This window comes from Pleurodeles waltl, chromosome 12, assembly GCF_031143425.1.
Source record: "Pleurodeles waltl isolate 20211129_DDA chromosome 12, aPleWal1.hap1.20221129, whole genome shotgun sequence".
In the NCBI taxonomy this organism is placed as follows: domain Eukaryota; kingdom Metazoa; phylum Chordata; class Amphibia; order Caudata; family Salamandridae; genus Pleurodeles; species Pleurodeles waltl.
Genome location: NC_090451.1, coordinates 674,678,602 through 674,704,099, shown reverse-complemented (window position 1 = coordinate 674,704,099; position 25,498 = coordinate 674,678,602). Strand labels below are relative to the sequence as shown.

General features: G+C 41.7%; 1 protein-coding gene across 1 annotated transcript in view; it reads left to right on the top strand.

Moving 5' to 3' along the window:
* Positions 1 to 24,263, top strand: part of LOC138267186 (extracellular calcium-sensing receptor-like) — a 57,247-nt gene extending 32,984 nt beyond the window's left edge. Inside the window, exons 5-6 of the mRNA XM_069216036.1 lie at positions 18,673 to 18,796; positions 23,353 to 24,263. Of these exons, the coding sequence (XP_069072137.1) occupies positions 18,673 to 18,796; positions 23,353 to 24,263 (1,035 nt within the window). The remainder of the gene's footprint in view (positions 1 to 18,672; positions 18,797 to 23,352) is intronic.
* Positions 24,264 to 25,498: the final 1,235 nt, after the last annotated feature.

Below are 25,498 nucleotides of genomic sequence, written 5' to 3'. Positions count from 1 at the left end.
GGATGATCTTTATTCACACTTCCTTTGCCGTGTCATCATTGGTACGTATGCTCGTTAAATTACACTGTAGGGTGTAGAAGAGATCAATGGTCTCGCCCTCTCTGTGATTGGCTTTGCACAATTTGAAAAGTTCATAGTATGGGTTTAGCTGGAGTCAAGGTGTGCAGTAAGGTCCCAATAGCTGAGTCAGAGTCATGATCATCTCCAATGTTTGCAAGTCTTCAAATAGTTTGTAAATTTCTTCCCCAGTGAAGTACAGCAGGAGCGACCACTTCGCCACTGGGACTGTATCTTTTGTGGCTCTGAAGCAATTATCGAGTCTGCTGAGCCAGGCCTTCCATCTCGGTTCAGTAGTCAGCAAGTCAGACAACTTGCTAAGGGTCCAGAGGGTGCCCATAAAAAGTGGTTTGACGTAGTTCCGGGGTTGTTTGCTGCTCCTCCTTAGGGTGAGTAGGGTCAGATCCTTTGGAAAAATGGTCATCAAACATGCTGGGACTTGGCAGGACTCTGCTCTTTCACAGTCCTACAGTGTGACCACAAAGCCAGTGTGTTTGTAGTTAGGACTCTACATCCAGGGTGCAGGGCAGTAGGGTCACTCAGGCATGGCTGACTTGTTGCCTGTTCATCTGAAGAGTTGCACTGTCTTTCCCGTGGGCTGTTCGAGGTGTGGTGGCATATTTCTGCCACTAAGTGGCACTGTAGGGGGCCTCTTAAAGTAAATTGCCATGAGTTGGCCACCAGGTGATGCTGTGGTGGGGCATTGATACTTCAGACACAGGCAGGGAAGACAACAGCCTACTCCCTGCAGCGGCCACTCCTGTGTGAAGTCAGCACCAGGGCCTCCCCAGCACTCTGTACAAAGTGGGTTCACAAGGTGAGGGCGGCTTGCTCCATGTCCTCTTCGCCAGTGTAGTATGTCGCTTCTGGCCTAGACCCTGTGCTGCACTGATAGACACACTCCACCCACTGCTACTGTGTAGCCTGGAACTGTAAGCCTTCCCTTGCCCATTTATTTATGCCTGTTGCCCATGCTGACTTGTGCACAGCTCAGGGGAGCTGGGTTGCTCAGTACACTGACCACAGACCTTATATACATGTTGGGAAGACAGATTGTAATTAGATCAAATTAGGACTCACTCTTGGCCAGGATCTCTGCTACAGTTGACCACTCAGTTGCTTTAGAAACTTCATGATGGGGGTTGACACCTAAGCAATCAAACTTTATTATTCTTGGCAATCCAATTTCCCTCTGGCATTTCATGCACCATTAAAAGGATGTTACAAATTTTCAAATGAACATTTGGATACAAAGGGGGCACATTCAATATAGACAATCTAGTTACTGACGGATGATAACTAACGGCCTGATTTAGAGTCTGGCGGAGGGGTTACCAGTCACAGAGGTGACAGATATCCCGTCCGCTGAAATATAAATCCCATTATATCCTATGGGATTTATATTTCCGCGAACGGGATAACCATCACCGTTGTGAACGAGTAACCCCTCTGCCAAACTCTAAATCCGGCCCTAAATAAAGGAAAGGTAGCTGCTACAAACTATTACCCTGTTTATATTACAATCCATTCTACACTATGCATGGCTGATATTTGTTTTTGCCCTTGTATTTATCATTGAGCTGCCCTAATTAATAATAAATAAGTAAAAAATATTATTCTATATTCCAGCACATCATTTCTTGTATTTTGCTTTTTAAGAAAGTGTCTATTGCAGTTTGTGATTTACAGTACTCCTCCTGTACGCTGTACTCAGTATCGCATTTGCTGTCATTTGTTTGCCATTTTTTAAGGGTGTCTGCATTCTATTATTCTTTGCTGATCCAAGGAAAATTCTTTGTGTGCATGAACTGAACAAGGGCCCCTTAACCCATAACTATTGGCAAAATCACTTAGTAAGACAAACTACGGATAATTATAACCATTGTCCTAGGTGCTTCAGTAGTTTGCTGCTGTAAAGTTCAGGCAGTGTTATTTCCTCCACTAGCTGGACACAGTGTGAGTCTGACCTCTATCAGAAGAAAGGATCTTCAGACACAGACCTCTCCTACCTTCACTGAGAGATTCAGTCAGAGGCAGCTTGGCAAGATGATTCCCATGTGGAGAAATATGCTCTTTGCTTCATATTCTACATTTATCCTCAGAGGATCACATACTACCAGCAGAGAACAGGGTTGTAATAATAAGCATAGCTTCCACTCTATTTAGGGAATCCTAAATTGTGAAAATAACTATTCGCAATTTGTGATTCTTTAAAGAGAATGCACAAAAATTGATGTGCTAGAAGTGGTCGCAATTTGTGCACCAACATCTAATTAATCTGTTGGCATTTTGAGAACCGACCTACATATATTAATATTTTAATAGGTTGGTTCTCAAAATACCAATTTGTAGTAGGTCGCAATTTGACCTGTCTCATTAATATGCATGAAGTAGGTCGTAAATTGAGACCCACTATGATTGGCTACAATTGCAGTCATGGACCTGCTAGGTCAGCATACCACCATTTTTTTAATGCAGAAAGGTGGTGTGTTAAAGAAAGAAAATGCACAAAACTTTTTTATGAGCAGGCAGTGGTCTCACAGACTGTGAAACCACTTCCTGGTCATAAAGATTTTTTGTGAACATTCACAAAGGGGAAGGCATCCTGTAGCTTACCACCTCCTTTGAGGATATGATCTTGCTCTGCAAGATCTTCATGTGGCTCCCAGTCAACAACAGGGAGACCGTGACAGAGGCCCTCATCACCAGCATGCTGAACTATGGGAACACACTAGGGCTTATTTACAAGCCCCGTGCACTTCCGGAACGTCACTTTTAATCATGGTCCGGCAGCACACACCGCAGAGACATATCTACACCTAAAGCCAGCCTGCATGGCTTTTCCTAGCCTTGTACATATGGATTGAGGCAACGCAGCGCTAGTCGCTACGTTGTCTCACATTGCGATAGAGAGGTGTGCCATGGATGTTACGATGGGTGTTCCCACGTAACACCCATGGCATTTGACACATTCCCAGATTTACAACATGCTATAAACCTGGGACTGCATCAAAAGCCTACGCCTCCCCAGTTATTTCTCCTTGTTTTTCCCTCTTTCCATGTGCGCTGCATTCTTCAGTAGTAAGAGGAAATTACATAGTAAGAGGAAATCACTTCTAAGGATTAGTTTCGTACAGGAAGGTGTCCCTTCCTGCACAAAACCAATCAGACCTCCAACGCAGACGCCATGGTGTAAGGGTGCCTGCATTGGCACATGGCAGCTAATTGTGTACCAGCGCTGTGGAAGAGGACAGGAATGCACCGTATCTTATAGATATGGTGCATTCCTGCCCTTTTCTTCTGAAGCAGGGCAGTGCAGCAAGAAGGTTTGCGTTGCTGCCCTGAGCCAAAAGATTGTAATTATGCCCACTGTACATAGGAATCACCGCACACTTCCTGAAGAGACTACAGACAATGCAAAACTCAGTGGCAAGACTCATCCTCAACCTCCCCAGACGGATCCACATCACACTGCACCTCAAGAAGCTATACTATATCCCGATCCAGAAGAAAATAGAGTTAAAAATGCTGACCCACTCATAGAAAGCCCTGAATAACGAAGGACCAACATACATCAGCAAATGAACACCAGCCAACCAGAAACCTATAATCTGCCTCCTTCTTCCTGGCAGACACCCATGGATCTGCTGGGCCAACAGTGGAGGGCACTCCTTCTCAGTTTCCGGTGGCCAAAGCTTGCAAGGATCTTCCCCTGCACCACAGGACTGCCTCATTGTCCCAGGAATTCAGGAAAGGACTCAAGGCCTGGCTGTTTGAATTAACATATCAGCTCGAAGCAGCTAACAACCCCAGTGCTTTGAGACCCTCTCGGGTGATTTGCCTCGCTTTATAAATCCTGATTGATTGATTGATTAATGTTTTGCAACTGGATTTCAGTTGCAAAGTGTCAGGAAAACTATTGCCAGCGTTGTTAAGTTCTTCCCTCAGCAAAAGCGATTCCCCTTTTCCTTGTACCCACGTCGGTTGCAGCGGCGTCCTCACTCCCGGTGGCACTTGCGGAGGCTGTTCTTAGAACTAGCCTCTTCAGGTTTAACTGCCACTCAAGATGGTGGTCGCAAATCTTTGTGAGGTCAGCGCTCTAGTGTTTCTACCTTAGTCTTGTGCTGTAGCCTCCCTTCAGATGTTTCTCTCTGGTAGCCACACACTTCACTGTCATCCTGAGGAGAATGAGCAGTGTTCCTGAGGCGCTTCGTTTCATAGAGAATTCTTCCTGTTCTGAGTAATAAATTCTTTTTTTTGTTACGGTGTGCACACCAGCTACTTTTTCCCTTCTGGAGAAGCTGAATTTCTTCCTTCTTCCAACAACTGGCTATCGGCTTTCTGAGGAGAATTCGTTTTGGCTTAACAGAACTTCAAGCAACTGCAGTAAGGAATCCTTTTGTATGATTTCCAGACTTGCCAATATATATATATATATATATATATATATATATATATGTACATATATATTCAAAAACTCTTCGCCTTGCAGACTTGTCAGTCTTAGAGACAAACCTCAGTGCTCAGACTAATTCCTAGAGTCTGTGATTGATAAAACTAAACCTTGAGAAGGAGTTTTTGTTTCCTGTAAAAAAGACATTAGTAGTTTGTATATTTGTGAACTTTTGAACTGTTCTCCAGAGAACCTTGGATACCTCTGACTCCTGGAGAAAAGAAGATATGAAGTTTGCATAGTTCTCTTAGAGAGAGGCTAGTTTCTCAAAAGATCCAGGTTAGGAGAACGATAGAATTGGGTGAATGTGAATGTCTGAACAGTTGAATGTGCAGTAGGAATGTACTTATCTATGCTCTTATCACCCGACTGCAGGTCCTTCCTTTGAAGAAATCCCAAAAAGAAGACAGGTGCAGGTTACAGAAGCACACACTGAATATCCTATCTTCAAGTGGGAAACACAGGTTGGAACTGGATCTGGAGGCGGTCTCTCTTTTTCTATTCCCATTCCCCTTTCCGCCTAGCGGATGCAGGGTTCAGATAATTAGTTAAAGTCTGAGCACACATCTGTCGGAGGGAGTTGGGTAAAAGACATCTGCTCCTGTGGAAGTTTGATTTAATGGGTAATCTCCTGACACAAAGCATTACTACATTCGCAAGGAATCAGCTTTTGGATGAAGCACCCTTAACACGCCTCTTCCAAATACTGATTCAGTATCTATTCCATACCCAAAATGCAAATCAGTAAGATTCTGTAACATTTTACTAAATCACAAATTGGGTTTAGTAAATTAAAAAATTACATTTTGTGGTCTGAAAGGCTTTGATTTTGTGAACCACAGCCTCATGGACTGTAAAATAGTTTGTGTGAGCTTAGTAAAATAGTTTGTGTGAGCTTAAGAGTGAAAATGAATAAAGGTGAAATAAAAGAAATGTCACTACCGAGTTAAGTACATCCTATTATTTTTTAAGTATCTGAAATCCAATGAGGGAGATCCAGGGTTCTATATAGTGTGCTCTTTAGAAATTAGGTTTGTCTTTGAAGAGGGTATGAACCCTTCTCAAGCAAAAGCCACAATCCTAGTCAGGTTGTATCACAAAAAATCACTAGAATAACTTGTGCTTATCCCTCTTGTAACTTGAAACAAAAGCAACCAGACATAACTCAGAAGCACTGTGGTAAGTATTTCTGCAGCACATAGACAAGAATAAAGTGAAAACACAACACAAAAAAAATACCAAATGAATTTAGAAAAAAGAGCACATTTCATTTTATTAAATTATTAGACACCAAAACAACAAAAATCCAATCAGTAGAACCAGAGGTACAAATTTGTTTTTTTTTTAGTGCAATCCAGAGCCTAAAACATCAAAGCTTGAACCACAAACATCTAGTCGTGTGAGATGGAGGCAAAGTCAGAAAGTATGGTTGACTGTGATGGGGCGCTATTCGGATACTAGAAGAGGATTGGTCCTTGTCCCACCTCACCTTTGGACTTAGAAGAAATTTTGAAGAAAAATGTCTGAGAAAGTAAAGTTCAGTGGGTCAAGGCAGCTGTCAATGTCTGAGGATGAGACATTGTCAGGGAGCAGGTGGAAAAAGTTGTGGCAAAGACTTCTACATTTGTACTTTGTCGCTTTTTTAGAAGTAGAAAATATCCAGCAGGACAAAGCTGCAGGCTGTTTCTGATGAGTGCTCCAGGAGGCCAGATATGCTTCTAGAGGGGAGCCGCTGAATAGGATTTTCTGCTATGGAGAATAATGTAGTGGGAGCTACCACAAAATCAGACCCACCGGCTAGGCACCTTGGGTGGATTGGCGAGCAGGTAAGCCATAGTCTGCACTCAGGGCACTTTGTGGCAGAAATTTTCTAAGCCCCACATTTTGGATTTTGACTGGTTGGGCTCGTTTAGCACCACTTCCAAGGGTCCAGGACTGAGGCTGCACCACTTGGAGGGTCATGACTCACTTATGTTTGGGTCAAGGTGCATTTTAAAAGCTTTTTGTGTCCCTGTAGCTCTGAACAGAAGGTCAGCAAACAGTCACTTAGAGTCACTCTGGTAGTCCTGGGTTTAAGCAGTAAGGCCGTCATTTAGCAGCAGAGCAGTCCTTTGAGGGTTCAAGGCAGGCTTCAAGCAGCAGGGTAGTGCTCTGAACTCCAAAGCAGGCCTCAAGCAACAGGGAAGTTCTCTGAAATGCAAGACAGGCCTTCTGGATGTCCTCTGCAGGTACAAGAGAGAACTGAAGAGTCAGCCTGAGTGTCCTATTTTTATGGCTGATGCCAGCTTTGAAGTGGAAGACACTTCTCGAGTTCTCCCCCGCAGATGTTCTTGTAATTTCCTCTTTCCCTGCCTAGTTCCAGGATGTCTGGAGTCCCAAATGTCTAGTGTGAAGTCCTATGTGTGTGTGCTGAGGCAACTCCTTTAAAGCGTATGTTGGTGTGATAGCCTGGATTCTCCATTCCTAATAACATGTAATCATGACTCTTCTTGCGTCCCTTAAGTTGCTTTACACACATGTGAGATTCCTTCCATAGTTTCAGATGCTGCAGATGTTGTGCTGGCAGCAACAGTGCCCCAGGAATGCTGTGCTGTGCTTACAACAGCATCACACACTATTTCATTGCCCATTAATGTGCTTACAACAGCATTCCATATTGTTTTATTTCTTTATATTATTCATAAAACGGTGCAATTCCTCATTACAAACTTAGGTTGCATTATAAGCACTTAACTTGTCCCACTAGGCATTAGAATAAAAGCCCATCTGCCAAATGGTTTTAGCAAAAATTTCAAAGGTCCTGATATTTGTTTTGGATGACTGTGCTAAAACTTCTTATCTTGCAGCAGTTAGTTAATATAATTTTCCCTTTTGCTTTGCGCTCTCAGCATTCTTTTTTGTCCTTTCACCCCTTGTTACAAGTGAGATCTTGTGGGAAGCATGGTGGTTGTGAGATCTCACAAAGATGCTCTAAATCACGGCCACCATCTTGGAGAAGCTCCACGTCTGTAAAAGAGCAGCTGCTTCCATATTCAGAGGCTTGTGATCTTCGTGGTTTAGAGCTACAAGGTTCCTAAGGATGCACAAATCTGAGAGCGCCGCAGTGCAGGAAAACCCGGTGAACTTCAGGTAGTGAATCTCCAGTGTGCACAGTGTTTAAGGCTTGTGATTTCTGTGTAAATCTCAGAATCACTGTAACGCTTTCCTAGTTATCAATTGAGTGTGACACATTATTCCCAAGACTGATTGCAGCAAACTAGATAATTGAGTAATCCTTCTCTAAGTTAAATTTTGCTGAGCTTGTGATAAATACCTAGAGGCACCCTATTCTTGGGAGGCTTCTGAGAGAAACAGGACCTTGTCAAGTACATTTTTGAACATTTGGTGAAAGCCTGGCTACAGTATTGTCAATGCTGAAATCTTTGCATAATTTGGATCACACATTCTCATGAGTAAGATTTCTTTTCTCAGGCAAGGAAGCGTAAAGAGTAAATAATGCATGCAAACTATCAAGTAGAACAAATTGTCTCAGGTTATTGTTACTAGGAAAAAAACACCTAAGAGCATCCTTTCATCAGTATATACCATCTCATTTCCAGATCTTCCTTCCCCCAGTACCCTCCGTAAACCCTTCCCCTCATCTGGCCACTCCGAACCTCTGGTTATTCAAAATTGCAGAGTCGGTGCTGCCGGAAGGTGGGCATCTGGAAGGTTCTGCTCCAGAGGAACCTTGGATCTTGTCAGTGGGTCTGTGTACAGCACTGCTCCTCCCACCCTGCCAACCCCCAGCCCCCTTTGTGACACTGTCTGGGAGGGACACACAAAGGCAAACTGCCAATTACACCTAGTTACGTGACACAGGATACAGGCTGAAGGTACCAAATAGGTAGGACAATAAAATGCCACCTTACCTAAGTGGCACTTTCAGAATATTGAATTAAAATTTGACTTTACCATTAAAGAGGATTTTAAATTACAAATAATTAGAGACCAAACATGACATTTCTATCTGTTTCCATTCAAAAGTTATCACTTATTAAATATAATAAGGTAACCCAAAGTTCTCCTATGGCGAAAGGTAAACCTGACAGTAGTGAAAATGAATTTCAGAGTTTTTCACAACAAAGGCATTGCCCAATCACTGTCTAGTGCATGCCACAAATACAAAGACTGATGAAATTAGGCTGAGGGCAGCTGTCACTCTGTGATGAGGAGTCTGACATTGCAGGAGCTTCACCCAAACACCCTACATGCTTTGCTGGGAGATTCCGCTAGGCTACCATGGGTGTAGTTTCAGGGGCGTATTTGGGGTCTGACAGCCACCAAATAAATACATTTTTGGCTTCGTATTTGGGTGTGGGGGCCCTGAATTGGGTCTGCTATCTTTGTGTCAGTTTTTCCCAGTGTGAGACAAGAATAAAAGATAAAACAAAAACAGTGACCTTTCATTTAAACAGTAGAGTGAGAGAAAAAGCGATAAACATTTGGTGACTCAATTTCAAAATGTCATAACCAGATAACTTGGAATCATCACTCAACACTGGATTCCCCTCTTGTCCAAAATCTGTGATCCTAAGCAAATATTTTATTTCACAGAGCCTCCTGTTTAAAAAAATGAGTTTAGGGTGTGCGCTGTATAAGCATCTCTTCTAATTGATTTAATAGACTGTAATGTTGCTCTATCTATATTACGAATCCAGGCTACATTTAGGGCCAGGGGCTTAGCTTCAGAGGGGGTGGTTAGGGTGTGACATCCTCCAAATAAATCAGTTTGGCAGTAGGGTCTAGGCCTAGGGGCTCTGAGTCGGGTACTATCTCTGTGTCGGTTTTTCTTGTTATGAGCCAAGAATAAAAGACAAAACAGTGACCTTACATATAAACATGAGAGAAAGAGAAACAGAGATACATATCTGGTGGCTGAATTTCAAAATGTGAAACCAGATAACCTTGAATCAACACTGGTTTCCCTCCTTGTCCTGAATGAGTGATTCTAGGTAAATATTTTGTTCACATAGGCTTCTTTTGTTTTTGCTTTATTACCACGTGAGTGCATGTTTGAATACATGAATTCAGGATGTGTTCTGTACAAGCACCTTTTATATTTAGTGTAATAAACTGTAATGTTGCTCCATTATTAATACAAATCTATGTCATGTTTATGGGTTACATGACTACTAACTTGTCTCTTAGTTCACTAATGGCTTTGTTGCTGAAGGGAGAGCCATGAATGTTTCTACAAACTATCACTTTTAATACACATCTATGGAGTGATCTAATCTAATGTACTAGGTGAAACACTTCTGCAAACAAAATAACTTTTTTGAACTTTAAAGAAATTGTATCATGTTTTTGCATTATGGTTGATGTACGATGTACATGTCAAGTACTTTCATGGTTTGGCTCATGCACTTACTTTTGGAGCCAAGCCACGCCCATGGCTTAGTTCTGGTTCGGCCCACCTTATTAATTTGCCTGTAGACCCCTCCTCAATTTGGGACTTGGGCTTAGTACATGGGACTGTCACTCACATTATGAAATGATTTGTAAATGTCTAGGACGACAAACATGGAACCCTGAATACATACACTGATTTGACAATTCTGCCAACTAGGATTCATGTAACGGAGACAAAGAAGAGTGTGTGTATGAAAAATACATTTAAAATAAATGATCCCAGGGGAGGGACACTTGACCGTAGTCATGAGTTCCTAAGGAGAGCTACCAGGCCAAGGTGGATCAGTCTGAGGCATACCTTCAGCGAGGGTGTGTGACACCCCACAAATCCATTGTTTGTTTGGTATGTGGGTCTGATTTCTCTAAGAGGGTTAAACTAATTTATGTTTTTTTGGATTGGGATCATACATATATATGGTGACTAGTTTTCCAAAAAAGTTGCAATTCTGCAGTTGTAGAAGTACTCTTTGAATGGTGTCAAAATTAATACTCTTTGGAATTCAGAAACATTGGCAGTAGGAGAGTTGGAAAACTGTGCCACTCTTAACTTTCCAGGCATACTACTCACAATTAAACACCAAAATGTGATAGGATGAATACTTGCACACAGTCCAACCAGTGGCAATCGCTCCAGGTAACATTCCAACCCATCTTTTTCACTACTGTGCCATTCTAGACAGAGACCCACTTAATGCAACTTAGAACTGAGTCTGTTCCTCATGGAAACAGTCCAATCCCAACCTTGGTCATCTCACCCAACCACCCTGCAACCGACTGCTTTTTTATTTGGAAACTTTGAGGTTCACACCGCCCTAATCTCACTGAAAAAGCTATGCCCTTGTGGACCTGTTTATCAGGTAGAAGTTTGAAAACTTTATATTTAATACAATTATAAAATTATATACAAACATATGTGCCTCCATTAGGCCAAGCCTCTGGACCTCACTTTTAATGGTGATGGCATAGAGCAGGTCACACAAGTGTACCGAGACATACAATATCTGTCAATCAGCTGCCACCAGATAGGGTTGTTACCAAGGGGTCAAATGTGTGGGCTTCCTCCTTAGGATTAGGGTTGAGAGACCATTAGAAGTATACCCTCTCAGGGTTCACCCATTCTGCAGTTTCGAGGGACTATATTGATTAGGGGCCTCCCAAGCAGCCACTGTCACCTAAAGTCAATAAAGATTAGATAAATCAAAAGGTGAGACCCATGTATGTGATGGTGAGGCAGGAGGGAAGATGCAAGTAAACATGAAAGGAGATGTAGAGGGATCCAAAGAGAGAGGAAGAAAAATGGGGAGGAGACAATGGTGGATGGAGCCCCAAATGCTGTAATTTATGGCAGCAATGACGAGGACATAACTCACATCTTGTACACCAATGTAAAAGTTGAGTAAATTGTAACACCACTCAGCAGAGTCCTGGAGAATACAAATCTAAGCAGCAAGACCATCATAAAGTAACACATCTTTTCCAAACTATCAGCCATGACTTACATCGGTAGGACTCCATCTTGACCAGGAGCATACAATGAAAACAACTTGATCAACTGTAGCACAGTAGAACTGTGTAGGTTACTCCATCATTTCTATGTTGGCGTGTTAAGTTGAAATGAAAGGTTCCCCAATGTGACTTGAAAAGGTGCGTTTCATCATTTATCCTGTAGATGAGTCTCTTGTGAGAGTCAATGTTAAGGTGATTGCCCCAGCATACTTATACGGGTGCCGAGAGCACCACCATTGTCTCAGTACACCCACCTTAGCAGCAGCTAGGGCTTTGGACATTCACCTGCTGGTATGATTCAATAGGCCTGCAACACCATCAATGATGAGTGCTAATCAGTAGTATCACATTTGCTAGACATCCGTCAAATATTATTTAATCATTCACACAGGATATGGATCAAGTCAAATCTCATTTGAGAGGATCTCCAACAATATGAGAGAGGAAAGTGATGCACCTTGTGTTATTTCAGGGGTATCCAATACTAGATGTGCAAGATTTTGAAATACAGAAATTTAAGTTGGGTCTCCCAAACATATTTTTTATGTGAGAAGAGGAGGGATATCCATTCTTCTCAAGAAAACTCCTGTTGTAGTCAATTTTTTCAGTAGTGTCTGGTGACTAACTGAATTGGCTTCGAGAATGGGTTGTCAATAAGAAATCTTTATTCTTTATTCTTTACTTGACCTGAAGCCAATCCTTTGGGGTATCCCAGGTTATATGGTATCACAAACTTAGAGACTCTTCTAGTTCAAATGGTGGGTGCCCCACTTTGTCCGTAGACAGAACAGCAGTTGCTGGCACCACCATATTTGTTATTTGTCTGGACAGTGGAGAGCTCAGGGAAACATGTGCGTGTTTGTTTCAGCATGAAGTGGATCGATCCAATGGCAATTTGCCCCTGGTGGACCAATCCACCCAGTACACTGTGGTTCCAACTAAGAAAATTTCAATATTATGACATATGTGGGTTTGTAGATTAGGTTGTCGATCTTCCACTGATTCTGTGCTGTTTTCCAGATAATCAACATTCCCTTGTTGGTGTGTTTATCTAGAGAAGGCAGTATTGATTTAAATGTGTACAAAAGGGAGAGTTACTTGTTACCTAGAGGAGAGCCCTTTCTAAAGTAGCCCATAGATTTGGAGGTACCCTCTGAAGGAGGAGTTAGACGAGCTGTGACAACTCCCAAGAAAGGTAATAAGCTAGCAATTTTCTATATATTCAATATACTCAGAGATGCATTTGCCAATGTAACTTTAGTAACTATATTTTCGATCATTTGCATTAGAGTATTGTCAACATATGGAAAGAGAGAAAAAAGGAAAGTTGTCTTAGAACATTCACCTTTACAATCAGATGCATCTCATTGTAGATTTTTGGTAGGTTGCATAGGTCCGCAATCAAGAACTTTGGGCCTTACTTAGAGTATGGACAATGGGATAATCTGTCAAAACATGGAGGATATCCATTCACAATATCACAAGTACCATAGGCTCTAGTACACTTGTAATTTTGTGGATGGGACATCTACCTGGTATGTGAGGGAGTGTCCCATCCCCCAAAACTCTAACTGAGGCCCTATAGTTTGGAGTCTTTAATGTTTTAATGTACAAAAGGTCACTACGCCATGAAGGTGACATTTTTAGAGTAATCACAAATAAATCAGTGTCCTTAGTATTAGTCCATACAACAAAGTAAGTTACTTGCAATGAGAAGAAAAACAATTTATAACTTGGAAAGTGAGTTTTTCTTTTTCCTGCTTACTCTTGGTCCTGTGGATCAGCTACTCTTAGGATGGGAATACTCATCGGTTCACCTTCTGTTAGCTGTACATCTTCTCCCTAACCTCCAGCCCTCCAACAGAAAGAGATTAAGGAGTCATTATTTCCTCCTATAAGATGTGGTGAGAGAAGCCCTGCCCCCTTTAAATATAGACTAAGTATGTCTGTCCTTTCAATGGAGAGGAAAGTTAGATGGTAGCTTCCCCAATGCCAAGGACTTGAAAAGCCGCCAGTGATGCCCTTTTTGCCCTTCTCTACACTGCTTGTGGAAACAGTATGTCTGTGTTGTATGTTGACCCACTAGCCATCTCCCTAACCCTCCCATCACCATCAATGTCTCAACGAGAGAGCTGGCAGTGGTAAGGGCGAGTGTGGGTTGGCAGGTAAGCATTTCACAGCAGACCACTGTCAAACATCAGGCCACTGCCCATCAGTGCCAGTGCATCCTGAGGGATGCTTAGTAGAGCAGGCCTTGTCATGCACAACAAATGCACTGTGGAATCTGGTGCCTATGTGACACCAGGCAGGTATATTCTCCAAGCGTCTGCTCTAGTGGGATGCCTTCAGGATTCCATTCAGTCAGAACTTGAATACGAAGAAGCAGAGGAAGGAAGAGGAAAGGGATGGGATTTCTGTTACTTTTATTTGGCTGCAGCTATCCTACATCTTACAGTCACTGTTCATGCTAAAGAGAATGTCACAGTGATCTAAGGGTAACTCTAAAGACAGATGCACCACAACTTATTGCGATCGGTATTCCATTCGCACTCACTCCAGCATTTGCAATCATGATTACCAAACCATACCAGACAACATAGTTAATGGAATTTTACGCCCACTTCCAACTTAGGGAGTACATTTCCAGGACCCACAGCTGTGATGGCAGTTCCACAGAGATTGCTCTCCGGTGGAGGTATTTCAGATTGACTGGCTTTTTCCCTGATGCCACATTTACCTGGAAGAAAAAGTGAATATATCTACACAATTCACATCTACATTGTAGTAACAAAACTATGATTTTCATTTAAGTACAGTTTGGGAAGATGTATTTATGACAAGGCTTGTGTTACATTAAGGGTGCAGAGTCACGCAAAGTAGAGCAAAGTCATGGAAGAGTTTTTACTTTGCAGTACAAAATGTATTTTTTCTTAGTGCAAATGGTGTTTTGTCCTGCTTTGTTCCACTTTGCATCAAGGGGGACTTGATCACATGAGTATGAAAAGGTCGAAACTCCGCAAGCAATCATAGTTTTTGACACAAAGCCTGAACTACTAAGATCGGGTTTTGTATAAAAAAATGATGCCTCCTTAAAGCAGACTCTAACTTAGAGAATTTTTGTTATTTCTCCAAACATTTCACACATTGTGTATTCGCTGCGCTGCACATCTAATTTATGGAATGCATTAGAATTTCTAAAGACACTGTCCTGGAAGGGTTTTCTCTTCTAGGCGCACTTAGCTCTGAACCATGGTGCAAAGCTGAGGCCATTTAGAATAAATATGAGTCTGTGTGGGTTTCCTCAACTTGTTCAATGCAGTCCAGCAATGTTGGCTGCTCCGCTACCTTGAATAAAAAATATTCAATCTACTCTGAAGTGTGCCTCAATCCAGTAGTTTTCTGCAGAGCGGAGATCTTCTGGAGAGGCAGAAAGCCTTTTTAGAATGTTATGTTTGAAGTCATCTTTAATGACATGTCATGATTTTGTGGTAGTAAAGGTTGAATTACTCCCCAGTATTCTCGTTTCCTATAGTCCAAACAAGAAAAACAACTTTTTTGATTTAAAAATGGGACTATGAAAATGGAAAGTGAATGCTAGAGGAAAAGATGCATATATGTTTTGGATGCATGTTATGGCGTGGTAAAGATCACGTAACATGACACAAACAAACAAGGAACAAATGCTCACACACAGATTTTCAAAAAAAGTGGAAAGCTAAGTGCACCTGGGTGGGATTACTCTTCTCAAATAAATGTGACATCGTCCGTACAACAGCACCTATTTCACATCCACATGAAGTTATGTTATGTTATGTTATGTTATGTTATGTTATGTTATGTTAGTGGTTCATAAAGTGCACAGCTACCCATAAGGGCTTCCCAGCGCTGACAGGCACCATGATAAGATAGGCAAGACAGACGAGCTACTTATGTAAAAAGATAAGTCTTCAATTGCTTTCCAAAGCTAAGCAAATTGTTGATGGATCATTTGAACGGGGAAGGAATTCCAGAGCTTAGCTGCCAGAAAAGCAAACGATCTGCCACCACTTCTAGTTCTATGGATCCTCGGGGTGCAGGAAGAGACTGATTGTTAGACCTTAGATTTCGAGTTGCACCTTAGGGGGTAATAACATGTCTAAGGATGTGTGGTTTCGGGGCATACTGAATTTTTATGAACTATACACAGGTTTTTAAAATAAATCCTTTTTAAACTGGTAGCCAATGCAGGGGAGTCAGAGCTGACTGGACTGACTGAGATCTAGGGATGTGTAACAACACTCTAGTGGCTGCATTTTGAATTATCTGCATTCTCATGATGTTGTACTCTGAGCTACCCGGGAAGAGTGAGTTCCCACAATCCAACCGGGACAGAATGAAGCCTTGAATAACTGTTCTCTGTGTCTCCACAGGGAGTCATCTCAGCATCTTCCTAAGGGCTCTTAACAAAGCGAAAAAAAGACCCTGCTACCTTCCTGGCCTGAGATGCCATAGTAAGATCTTTCTCTTGGACTCCTAAGCTCTTGACCTCCTTGTTTTGGGAGGGGCGTTCCCCCATACACCCAGCCAACTAAATTGGTCCCTTAGGGAGGGATTGTTACCAATGACCATTACCTCGGTCTTTTCACCATTCACGTGGACATAACATCTGCAGATTCTATTTCACTCTAAACATGGTTGCAATACCAACACTGGAAATGTGATTAGAAACCACAATAATCTTTTAAATCACTAGAGACTAGAGAAAGTTCTAAGCTTTACCATGAGCATCTTGTACAATCTTCCCAGACACTGCCCAGCATCATATTACTATCAGCAAACAAATATAGGCGTCTATGAATTACAAATCTTGGTACGCACAGTTATAAATGGTACCTCCACAATCTACCCCTCAACAATTTGTATACTGAGTGTGTCATCCAGATTTCTGCACTCATTACCAGAGCTTTTCTCATTAAAAACATCTCTCAATGAATGCCACACCTTGCAAGCAGAGAGATGACTAGCCACACCCCACTGCCATTGCTAGTGTAAGCTCCTCACTGTAGATTTGTATATTTGACACGTTTGTACTAATCCATCATCTTACCACATCTCCCATTCACCCAGTCCTAACACTTATGGACCCACCAAAAGTTATTTTAATATTAATATGTAGTGTTTGATATTAATGATACAATTTTAAAACCCCAGCCGGGTAAATGAAGAACATAAATATGTGACAAAAATGTAGGTATTCAACTCATATAAGGGGCTACAATAAATAACAAGAGATTTGCCCCCTGGAAAAAAGTAAATTGGCTCACTGGGAAAACAATTCTACCGGAATAAAGCTCCAGGAAACTAATATTCACACTACAGCATGTTTTTAGGCCTATGCAGCCTGGCATAAACTTACTTAAATTAATTAAAATAAATGCGAACCACTATGAGCACTTACACAGGGGTACCTAGTTTTGGTGAAAAAACAAAATTCAGAACATTAATCAGTCTCAGGTTAGTGAATCTTCATTTTATTGTTTCTTCGAAACTGTGAAAGTATTTTTTTGACAAAACCTAGTTGATTTTTGGAATATGACAATTTCATAGCAATCCCAAGCAAATTTGTAACAAGATACATTTCTGTATAAAAATGAGGGATTCAGTTAAATGGAGAAACTATTGTGTTATTACTGTCTTTTTAATATTATTTGGCAAAACCCCAGACAAGAAAGGGCTAAAGCTGATGGAAGGAAAAAGTAGGAAAGAGGGGGAAGGCGGAGATAGGTGTGGAACACAAAGAGAAGGGTACCTGAAAAGGCAATAAAAAGAAACAAAAGAAGAGCAACAAGGTAAAAGCTGGGAGGCGAGGGGTGAGAAAAGATTGAGGTGGGAGGAAGAAGGACTTATGAGAATGGAGACGAAAGGAAGAGGTGCACCCCCGACCCATTTAGGCAAACGGAAAAGGAAATGAGGCAGGAGGGAGAGAACGGAGGAATCAGGAGTAGGAATAAGGAAGGAAGAGTGATGCTGGAGGGCTTTTAGGGGTATGGAGAGAGAAAGGGTGATGAGGGGGCTATAAGGACCCTCTACTGTCCAGACCATCAAAAAAGAGTAGAGGAGGGGAAGGTGGTCAGTGTAAGGGCAGTGCTTAATTTGTAAACAAAAACGTGCTGGTGCTCAAAGCCCTCCTCTTAAACATGCGGCTGCTGCAATTAAATGTGCGAACACGGAATACTGAGGCAGCGTAATCCTGAAGCCATCTCGGGCCTCTTCAATCCATTCACAGCCACTCCCTGCCCCTTCAGCTCACGCTTGCAGCTTTCTGCTTACTCCCATTGTGACGCTTTTCCGTTTTCTCTTCCTCCGTCTTTCCCATATGTGTCTTTTGCTTGCAGCAAATGCTTGAGGCTGAAGAATAAGTGCCGGCCCTCAAAAACAAGTGCCGGTGCTCTGCACCGGAAACAACAAGCACAAATTAAGCACTGGTAAGGGGTGCAAACTGAGGAGGACATTCAAATAACAGAAAAATACAGCACTTTCTTTGCTCAGACTATAGCCAAATGTGTAGCAAAACAAAGGGTCTCGTTTGGACCTTATACACATCTGCTTGTTTTGGCCATGATACCTGTGGGTTGGTTGCATGATTATTACAGGGTAGGGCATTAAACGTAATTAATATTATCTATTGGGTGGAATGATTTCAGAAAAACATTTACCTTATGGAGCATTAGTACCTGCACACTATCTGTCTATCATGGTGATTATTGCTTAATAAGTGCCAGCTGCAAGCACATGGTCTTTACAAGTACTCTGCTCCATGAGCATTGCTTATACATCTTTTTAAGGAGACGTGTTTGGAACTTTCTTCCCTTCCTGGTCCAATATTTCTGCAGAGAACACCAATAAGCCATTTTTTTGGAGAGACTGAAACTCAAACTTGGCAACATACTGCTAGTGAAGCTAAGTTTACATAAACATACTCAAAGAAAATTTAATAAATGTTATCAAAATGGGAGATCACATCTCAATAAAACTGGTACAATGTATATTTTGTAGCTAAGTATGTTACTCAGTATACAAATTATACAGACAATTCAGTACAATGTTCTCATTTCTTGTAATAAACAGATTAATCAAGAGTAAAACATTATACTTCAACAGGCCATCCCGTTTGTGGAATCTGGTCAGTATTGTGAAGTTTGTTTTTGTGCCTTGTGCTTTAGGTGCCAAAATCTGTGTGCAGTGAGAGCTGTACCCCCGGCTACTGGAAAGCAGTGAAGCCAGACCGGCCTGTTTGCTGCTTTGACTGTGTCCCTTGTTCAGAAGGGCAGATCTCTAATGAAACAGGTAGGCACAGAAAGAGATGGTTGTCTAGGAAGGCCATTCTAATTTGAGGCTGGTCTGAGATGACTTATATATATATATATATACATATATATATAATGGTGTAGTGATGTCTCGTCTGTTTCCATTGATGGGAGGGGCGGCCAGCCTCTTTTTAAATACCCTTGACATTTATTGATTTCATACCGAGGAGGAAATATATATATATATATATATATATATATATATATATATATATATGTTTATATATATATATATAATTATTTTTTTACTGAAAAATTCAAAGATTTCAGGGACAGTATAGCTTAGCTAAGTTCTGAATTTACATGCACAAAACCATGGAAATTCAGCTGTTAGAGTTATTTCAAGTAACTATAACTTGTGCCCTTCGGCTATAGATATATATATATATATATATATACATATATGTGGCTGTATACTGCTCCACGGTACAATGAAGAGGCAAGAATCTCCTATTTAGGGTATGGTTTTCTAGGGCAAAGGGTAGAACAGCCAAGGCTTACTTATTTAGAGTGATGTACTGAACAAATCCCAGATATAGTAAACAATTAAATAACGTGCAATAAATATAATTTCTAGCCAGTTATACTTCTTTTAGATAAAGTGATAATGAATGGAAAGAAAAGAAGACTAACATAGTGGTCCGCAGGGCGTTAGAAAGCAGCTTCGTCTCCACCTCGTGCAGGGACCTAGAGTCATAGAAATGGACTCACTTCTATCTGCCCGCCGCCTAGGAGGAAACACACCACTTATTGTCAATTTGTATTTTTTTTATTTATCAGGGGATTATAAATTACAATGAATCACATTCATATTCAGCCTTTATAAAATATCTGGAAGTACAATCCATAAATAAATGGATTCTGTATACATAAAATAAAATTAAGGGAGATCAAATTCTTGTATGAATTAACTCCATAATATTTTATATCCCTTAGTAGTGCCTATGGTCCACATATATCCTCCTAATCCGTACCATTTTACTATCATTCAGAAAACGGTAGCACTTGCTGTGTTTTTCCAATAATAGTTAGTCAGTGATCTTGCCACTAGCATAAATGGGAAAACCCTCATAAAATATCCAGCTAATGCAATAATTGGGTTGCGGGGAAAGGACACATCCAATTTATGCTCCTTGAAAATGTCTTCCCAGTATTTTATGATGTCCAGGCAATGCCATAATAAATGCAACCAGTTTCCCTTGGCGTCTGTGGAGCATCTGAAGCAATTAGGCTTAATTTCCTTGTCAAACTTACAGAAGAATACAAGAGGTCTTCTTACATTTAGCTTCTCGAATGACAGGAAGTTTAATTCACTCACTTTTTTTTTTTTTACAGGATTCTGATTTTTTAAATAATGTTACTTCTTCTTCCCATTTTTGAATATTTTGGAAAAGTGATCTGAATATGCGTCTTCGAGTAGAATCTTACACCATTTGCTTCGGACCGAGTTTTCAAGTATTTGACATCCCCTCTGCCCCCTTAACAGAAGAGGAGTCAGTCTTTAGAAGATGGGAGGCTATCTCTGAAAGGGACTATCAAATCCCTTCTCCCTGATTTGTGAGTATTTACTCAATTACAGGCTAGTGCTTCCACTAAGCGCCACGGGCCATATCTGTTAACTTAGTGATGCCATGTTAGCGCTGTCCAATTATTTATTTTTCAGTGAAAAGTCCTTGTTCTCCCGCCACTACTAGACCTTGTAACCCTGATTCTGCCTTAGGAACTGAAATAGAAAAATACTTTAAAAAGCTGCTGTTTTCTTTTGAGAAATCATTGCAAACCTTACAACTTACATTTTTCCGTGATTCAGAAAATACAATTTCAATTCGACTCTGCCAGCATCTTCCACAGAATTTTATTATCAAAGCAGTTTCGTGGCCCCTGCGGGTTCTTGAATCTGAAGCTAGGGGATGTAAAAGACGAAAAGCAGAACAGCATTATATTTGGCAATGCAAGACCACCGTCTGATTACCTTAAATATGACGTGTAATGACATCCTTGGAGAACTGTTTACCCAAATAATAGATAATGCATTCTACTTCTCTAAAAATGTCTATGAAATACACGTGTTTGTTGTAAACAGAAGATTGAAAAACAGCAGTAAACACATCTCACTCTCTCTGCAGTCTCTCCCAGCACTGTACCAGGGAGAAAAGCATCACATTACTATTTTAAATCCTGACCCGGAAGGACCTACTGCCTCTAGCCTACATCAGCTGAAAGGAAAGGGGAATAAAATAGACAATTGTGAATGCAGTTTGAATATCAGTGCATTTACACAATCGCATCTCTCAGGTCGTGTGTCTTTCTGAACCTATAATGTACAACTTCACCCTCACTCATTCTGACCCCTGTAGGCGAGCTTGCAGCCCACAGTCTCATCCCTTTCTGCCTCCTGGAGGTCAGAGTTCAGCCTCATGTCTTCCTAATATTTACTTTTGACCCCCTGCCTCAGGTCTTTTTGAACTTCAAAGGTGAACCTCAAGCTTTCATCTTCCTAACTAATAAAAACAACCTTCCAGTGTCCACTGTCCTGAATATAAACTTGAAACTGTTGTGTAATAGCTTCCCATGGAATAGGAGCCTCACCTTCAGAGGACCATATTCCCCCCATGGCTGAATTAACTGCATGTACTGCTTGAGTCCATTAGGAGTGAATTCGGCTGCATTATTTGCATCATAGAGGACTGACAAAAAATCTCTTGTTTTTGGAGGGTCAGGGGGGTTGGTGCCCTCGTACTGTCCCCTCGATGTAGAGGAAGTGGGTCCAGAGTGGCTACTAGTACTTGTGTATATAAACAATATTAGTAAACTGGTGTTATCATTTTTGTTGCTTTGTTAATTGAAGAAGATTTATGAATATATAAAACATGTAATTCTTTCTAAAAAAAATAACACACTACATGTTGATTTATTTAGACATAAATTGATAGGTCCCTCATTACGAGTCTGGTGGTCCTGTGAGCACCAGACTCGTGGTGGCGGTCGGACCGCCGCCAAAGCAGTGGTCCGGCCTCCACATTATGACCCTGGGGGAGCCGGCACGGTCCGATCGCCGGAACCGGCAGGTTGCCGCCAGGCTTTCAACTGGCGGCAACCTGGCGGTGCCAGCAGTCTTAATCCGCCAGGGCAGTGCTGCAAGCAGTGCTGCCCTGGGGTTTACGACTCCCCTCTCCGCCGGCTTTTGCATGGCGGTGCCACATGGCATGGGCAGTGCAGGGGCCCCCATGGACAGCCCAGTCGAAAAGCGCGACGGGTGCTGTCGCACCAGATACACCGCATCATTACAGGCCGGCGTCAATGTTGTGGTGAGTTTCCCCATTGGGTCATTTCCGCCCGCTGGCCGAGCGGAAATCTCATAATAGGGCCAGCGGGCAGAAAACCGGAGTGGCAGTTTTCCGACCCCAAGAGTTTGGCAGGCGGCCTCCGCCGCCCACCAGACTCTTAATAAGGGCCTAAGTGTCTGTATTCCTTCTGATCTATTAGTGTTCAATGATTCCTCCAAGAACATTTTGTGTGTCGTTACCACCTTGAGAGCCGGCTTTAGCGCCGTTGGCGCCAGGTGCGACAATGTTTTTTGGCGCCCCCAACCTCCTTCTCCGGAAATTCCCTCACAGTCACACTCCAACAATACCTCTCATCTCCGTAGCCGCTCGATAACATACATTTCATTTTTATAGCGCTACTTATAGTTCACTCACACTCAGTTCTGTGATCTCCATGTCACACATTCTTTGCAGCAGGCACATTAACCTTCTAATGTGACAAAACCTTTATGATGTGAAAAAACTGCCAGTAGATAAATCTCCATCAATCCAGCAGGAACATTCATCAGCAGTCATTGTTACCTGAAAACTGCTAGACATGCAAGGAACTCTGAAGCATGTGCTATGAAAAATGAGTTATTTTAAATACAGCGCCCTCTCCCCAGGTGAGCGCCTGGTGCGGCCGAACCAGCTCACCTTTCATGTATTATTAATCAAATGGAACCTCTTCTCGTATTGCAATGAGAGGTGAGCAGCCAGGCTCACATCTTCTTTGCCATGAAGGTGGATCCTATTGACTTATGACTTTATACCCATTAAATGTGAAACATCAATCAAGCATAAACACAAAATGCGCGTCTCTGGTTTCTTGTCTTTCTGGCTACTACAGGTAAAGCCCCACTGTCATGTCCTCCAAACTGTTAAAGGTGAGTCCACAGTCTTGTGTGTTTCTGAACTCTAAAAGTGAGCTGTCTACCGCCAGCCATTCTTACACCTCAAAGTGACCTTTCAGTCTCATTTCCTCCTAAGGATTGGATTTGAACCCTCACATAGCCATAGTTTTTTTGATAGTTGTCTTTGAGCTTCACAACTCCATTACCTTTTAGGTGGACCATCCTTTCCTTGATTTTATAGCCACTAAAAGTGATGGCAGGCATTTAAAGGCTAAGGAAGCTGCAGCAAAAATTAAAAAGGCACTTGACGTATCTGTTCAGAACACATTTAATTTCTCAAATGCAATTATACCAAAAACATCTTATTTGTGTTTCAGATTCAAGAACTTGCGAGCAGTGTTCCAGTGAGGAATGGCCCAATCGCCAGAGAACAGCATGTTTCCCTAAAACAATTGAATTCCTTTCTTTTCAGAAGCCGCTGGGGGCTACGTTGGCTGGGACTGCAATGACCTCCTCCATCCTCACAGCTTCTGTTTTGTGCATCTTTTTCAAACACCGTCATACTCCAATAGTAAAAGCTAACAACAGGGGGCTCAGTTACATTCTCCTGGGAGCCCTTATGCTGACCTTCCTCTGCTCTTTACTTTTCTTTGGAGAACCTCAGACCATGACCTGCTTTCTCCGCCAAATTTCCTTTGGCATCGTATTTGCCCTGTGCATATCATGCATATTGTCCAAAACCATCTTGGTAGTCATTGCCTTCAATGCTACAAAGCCTGGCAGTAACATGCGGAAGTGGCTCAGCTCCTGTGTTCCCATGGTTACTGTCTCTGTTTTCACATCTCTTCAAGTCCTCATCTCTGCCACCTGGTTGTTGCTCTGTCCACCATTCCCAGAAAAAAACATGACAATAAGGATGGGAACTATTGTTTTACGGTGCAATGAATGCTCTGAGGTTGTCCTCTGGTGCCTGCTGGGATACATGGTGGTGTTGGCTTTTGCCAGTTTCCTGGTAGCTTTCCTGGTCAGGAATTTGCCCGACAGCTTCAATGAAGCCAAATGGATCACATTCAGCATGCTTGTCTTCCTCAGTGTGTGGTTGACCTTTGTGCCAAGCTATCTGAGCACTGATGGCAAGTATGTGGATGCTGTGGAGGTTTTTGCAATCATCACCTCTAGTGCCGGTATATTCGTTTGTATATTCATCCCAAAATGTTACATCATAATGACCAAACCTGAACTGAACACAAGGCAACAGCTAATGAGAAAAGAAACATTGAGGAACTGATGAATCACCCTCAAACCCTGAGTATAAGTATATGTTCATCAATGGTTCACCTCCATTAGTAACACTTTGTCATGTTTCACCATCAGAAGCAGCAAAACAGAAAACAATACCCAGCTGTTGTTCACATGATTATTTGATTATTGAGTAATTATACACTATGTTAAAATCACAAGCATCATTTTGGCTTAATAATGACTCTTGCAAAGAAAAAAATATGTTTGTATTTTTTATTCGCACAAAGCGCAAATGATCACAAAATATAAAATGCCCTGGAAAAGTAGTTTGTAGGCCTGCACGAAATTTCACCTATCAAACACACAAAGGGTAACAGGAGGAATATGTAAATCATTCTTGACCATGCTGCAGTAGAAACAGTACAGCCCAAATTGCCAGCCCAGATCCTCAATAAACCAGAATACTAGAAACCCCAAACTGGTTTTGCCCTGATTTGGGCTCATTAGTCAGGTATAGCTTGGTTCCAGTGGCACAGTGAGCACGGGACCCATGTCTGGACATGCCCTTGCTATTTAGGGCAGTACATCAAACAAGCAAAATCTGATGGAATGAATGTTTACACATTTTCTAACCACTGGCAATGTTTAAGGGTAGCACTCCAACCCATCATTCCATTGGAGTCTTTAAGGACCCAGTGGGCCTAACAAAATGAAGTGCCTTTTGTTAGACCTGCGTAACCTGCTCAAACTGTTAGCAGCAAATTGAGAGGCAATGGAAGCTCTGATCTCCTCCTGAAAATTAGTAGATGCCATTAAAAACCCTATATCCCAATAAAGCCCCAGGTCCAGATGGTCTTATGAGCATCTTTTATAAACAATGTCAAGCAGAACTAATACCTAAGAATAGTTGATGTTTAACTTATTTACCAAAAATAATCACACATTTGATGGCGTCAGCCATCATAACTCTGATGCATAAAACTGGCAAGCTTACAGATGTGTGCTTCTTATAGGCAAATAGGCCTATTGAACTCATGTAAAATCTCAGCAAAGGTTCTGGCCAATGGGCTAGCACCCAACATGACATTTGTCGAACACCCATACCAATTAGGGTTCAGGATTTTTCACATATTTCACCTTTTACTGGATCCTACTTTTGCTGGACTTAGAACTCTATGCATTTTGCCCTTGCTAAACATGAGTAAAGTGCATGTGCCTCCCTAATTGACATATTTGACTTGCCTATATGTTCCTGGTATATTGTGTAGAAAATGTACTCAG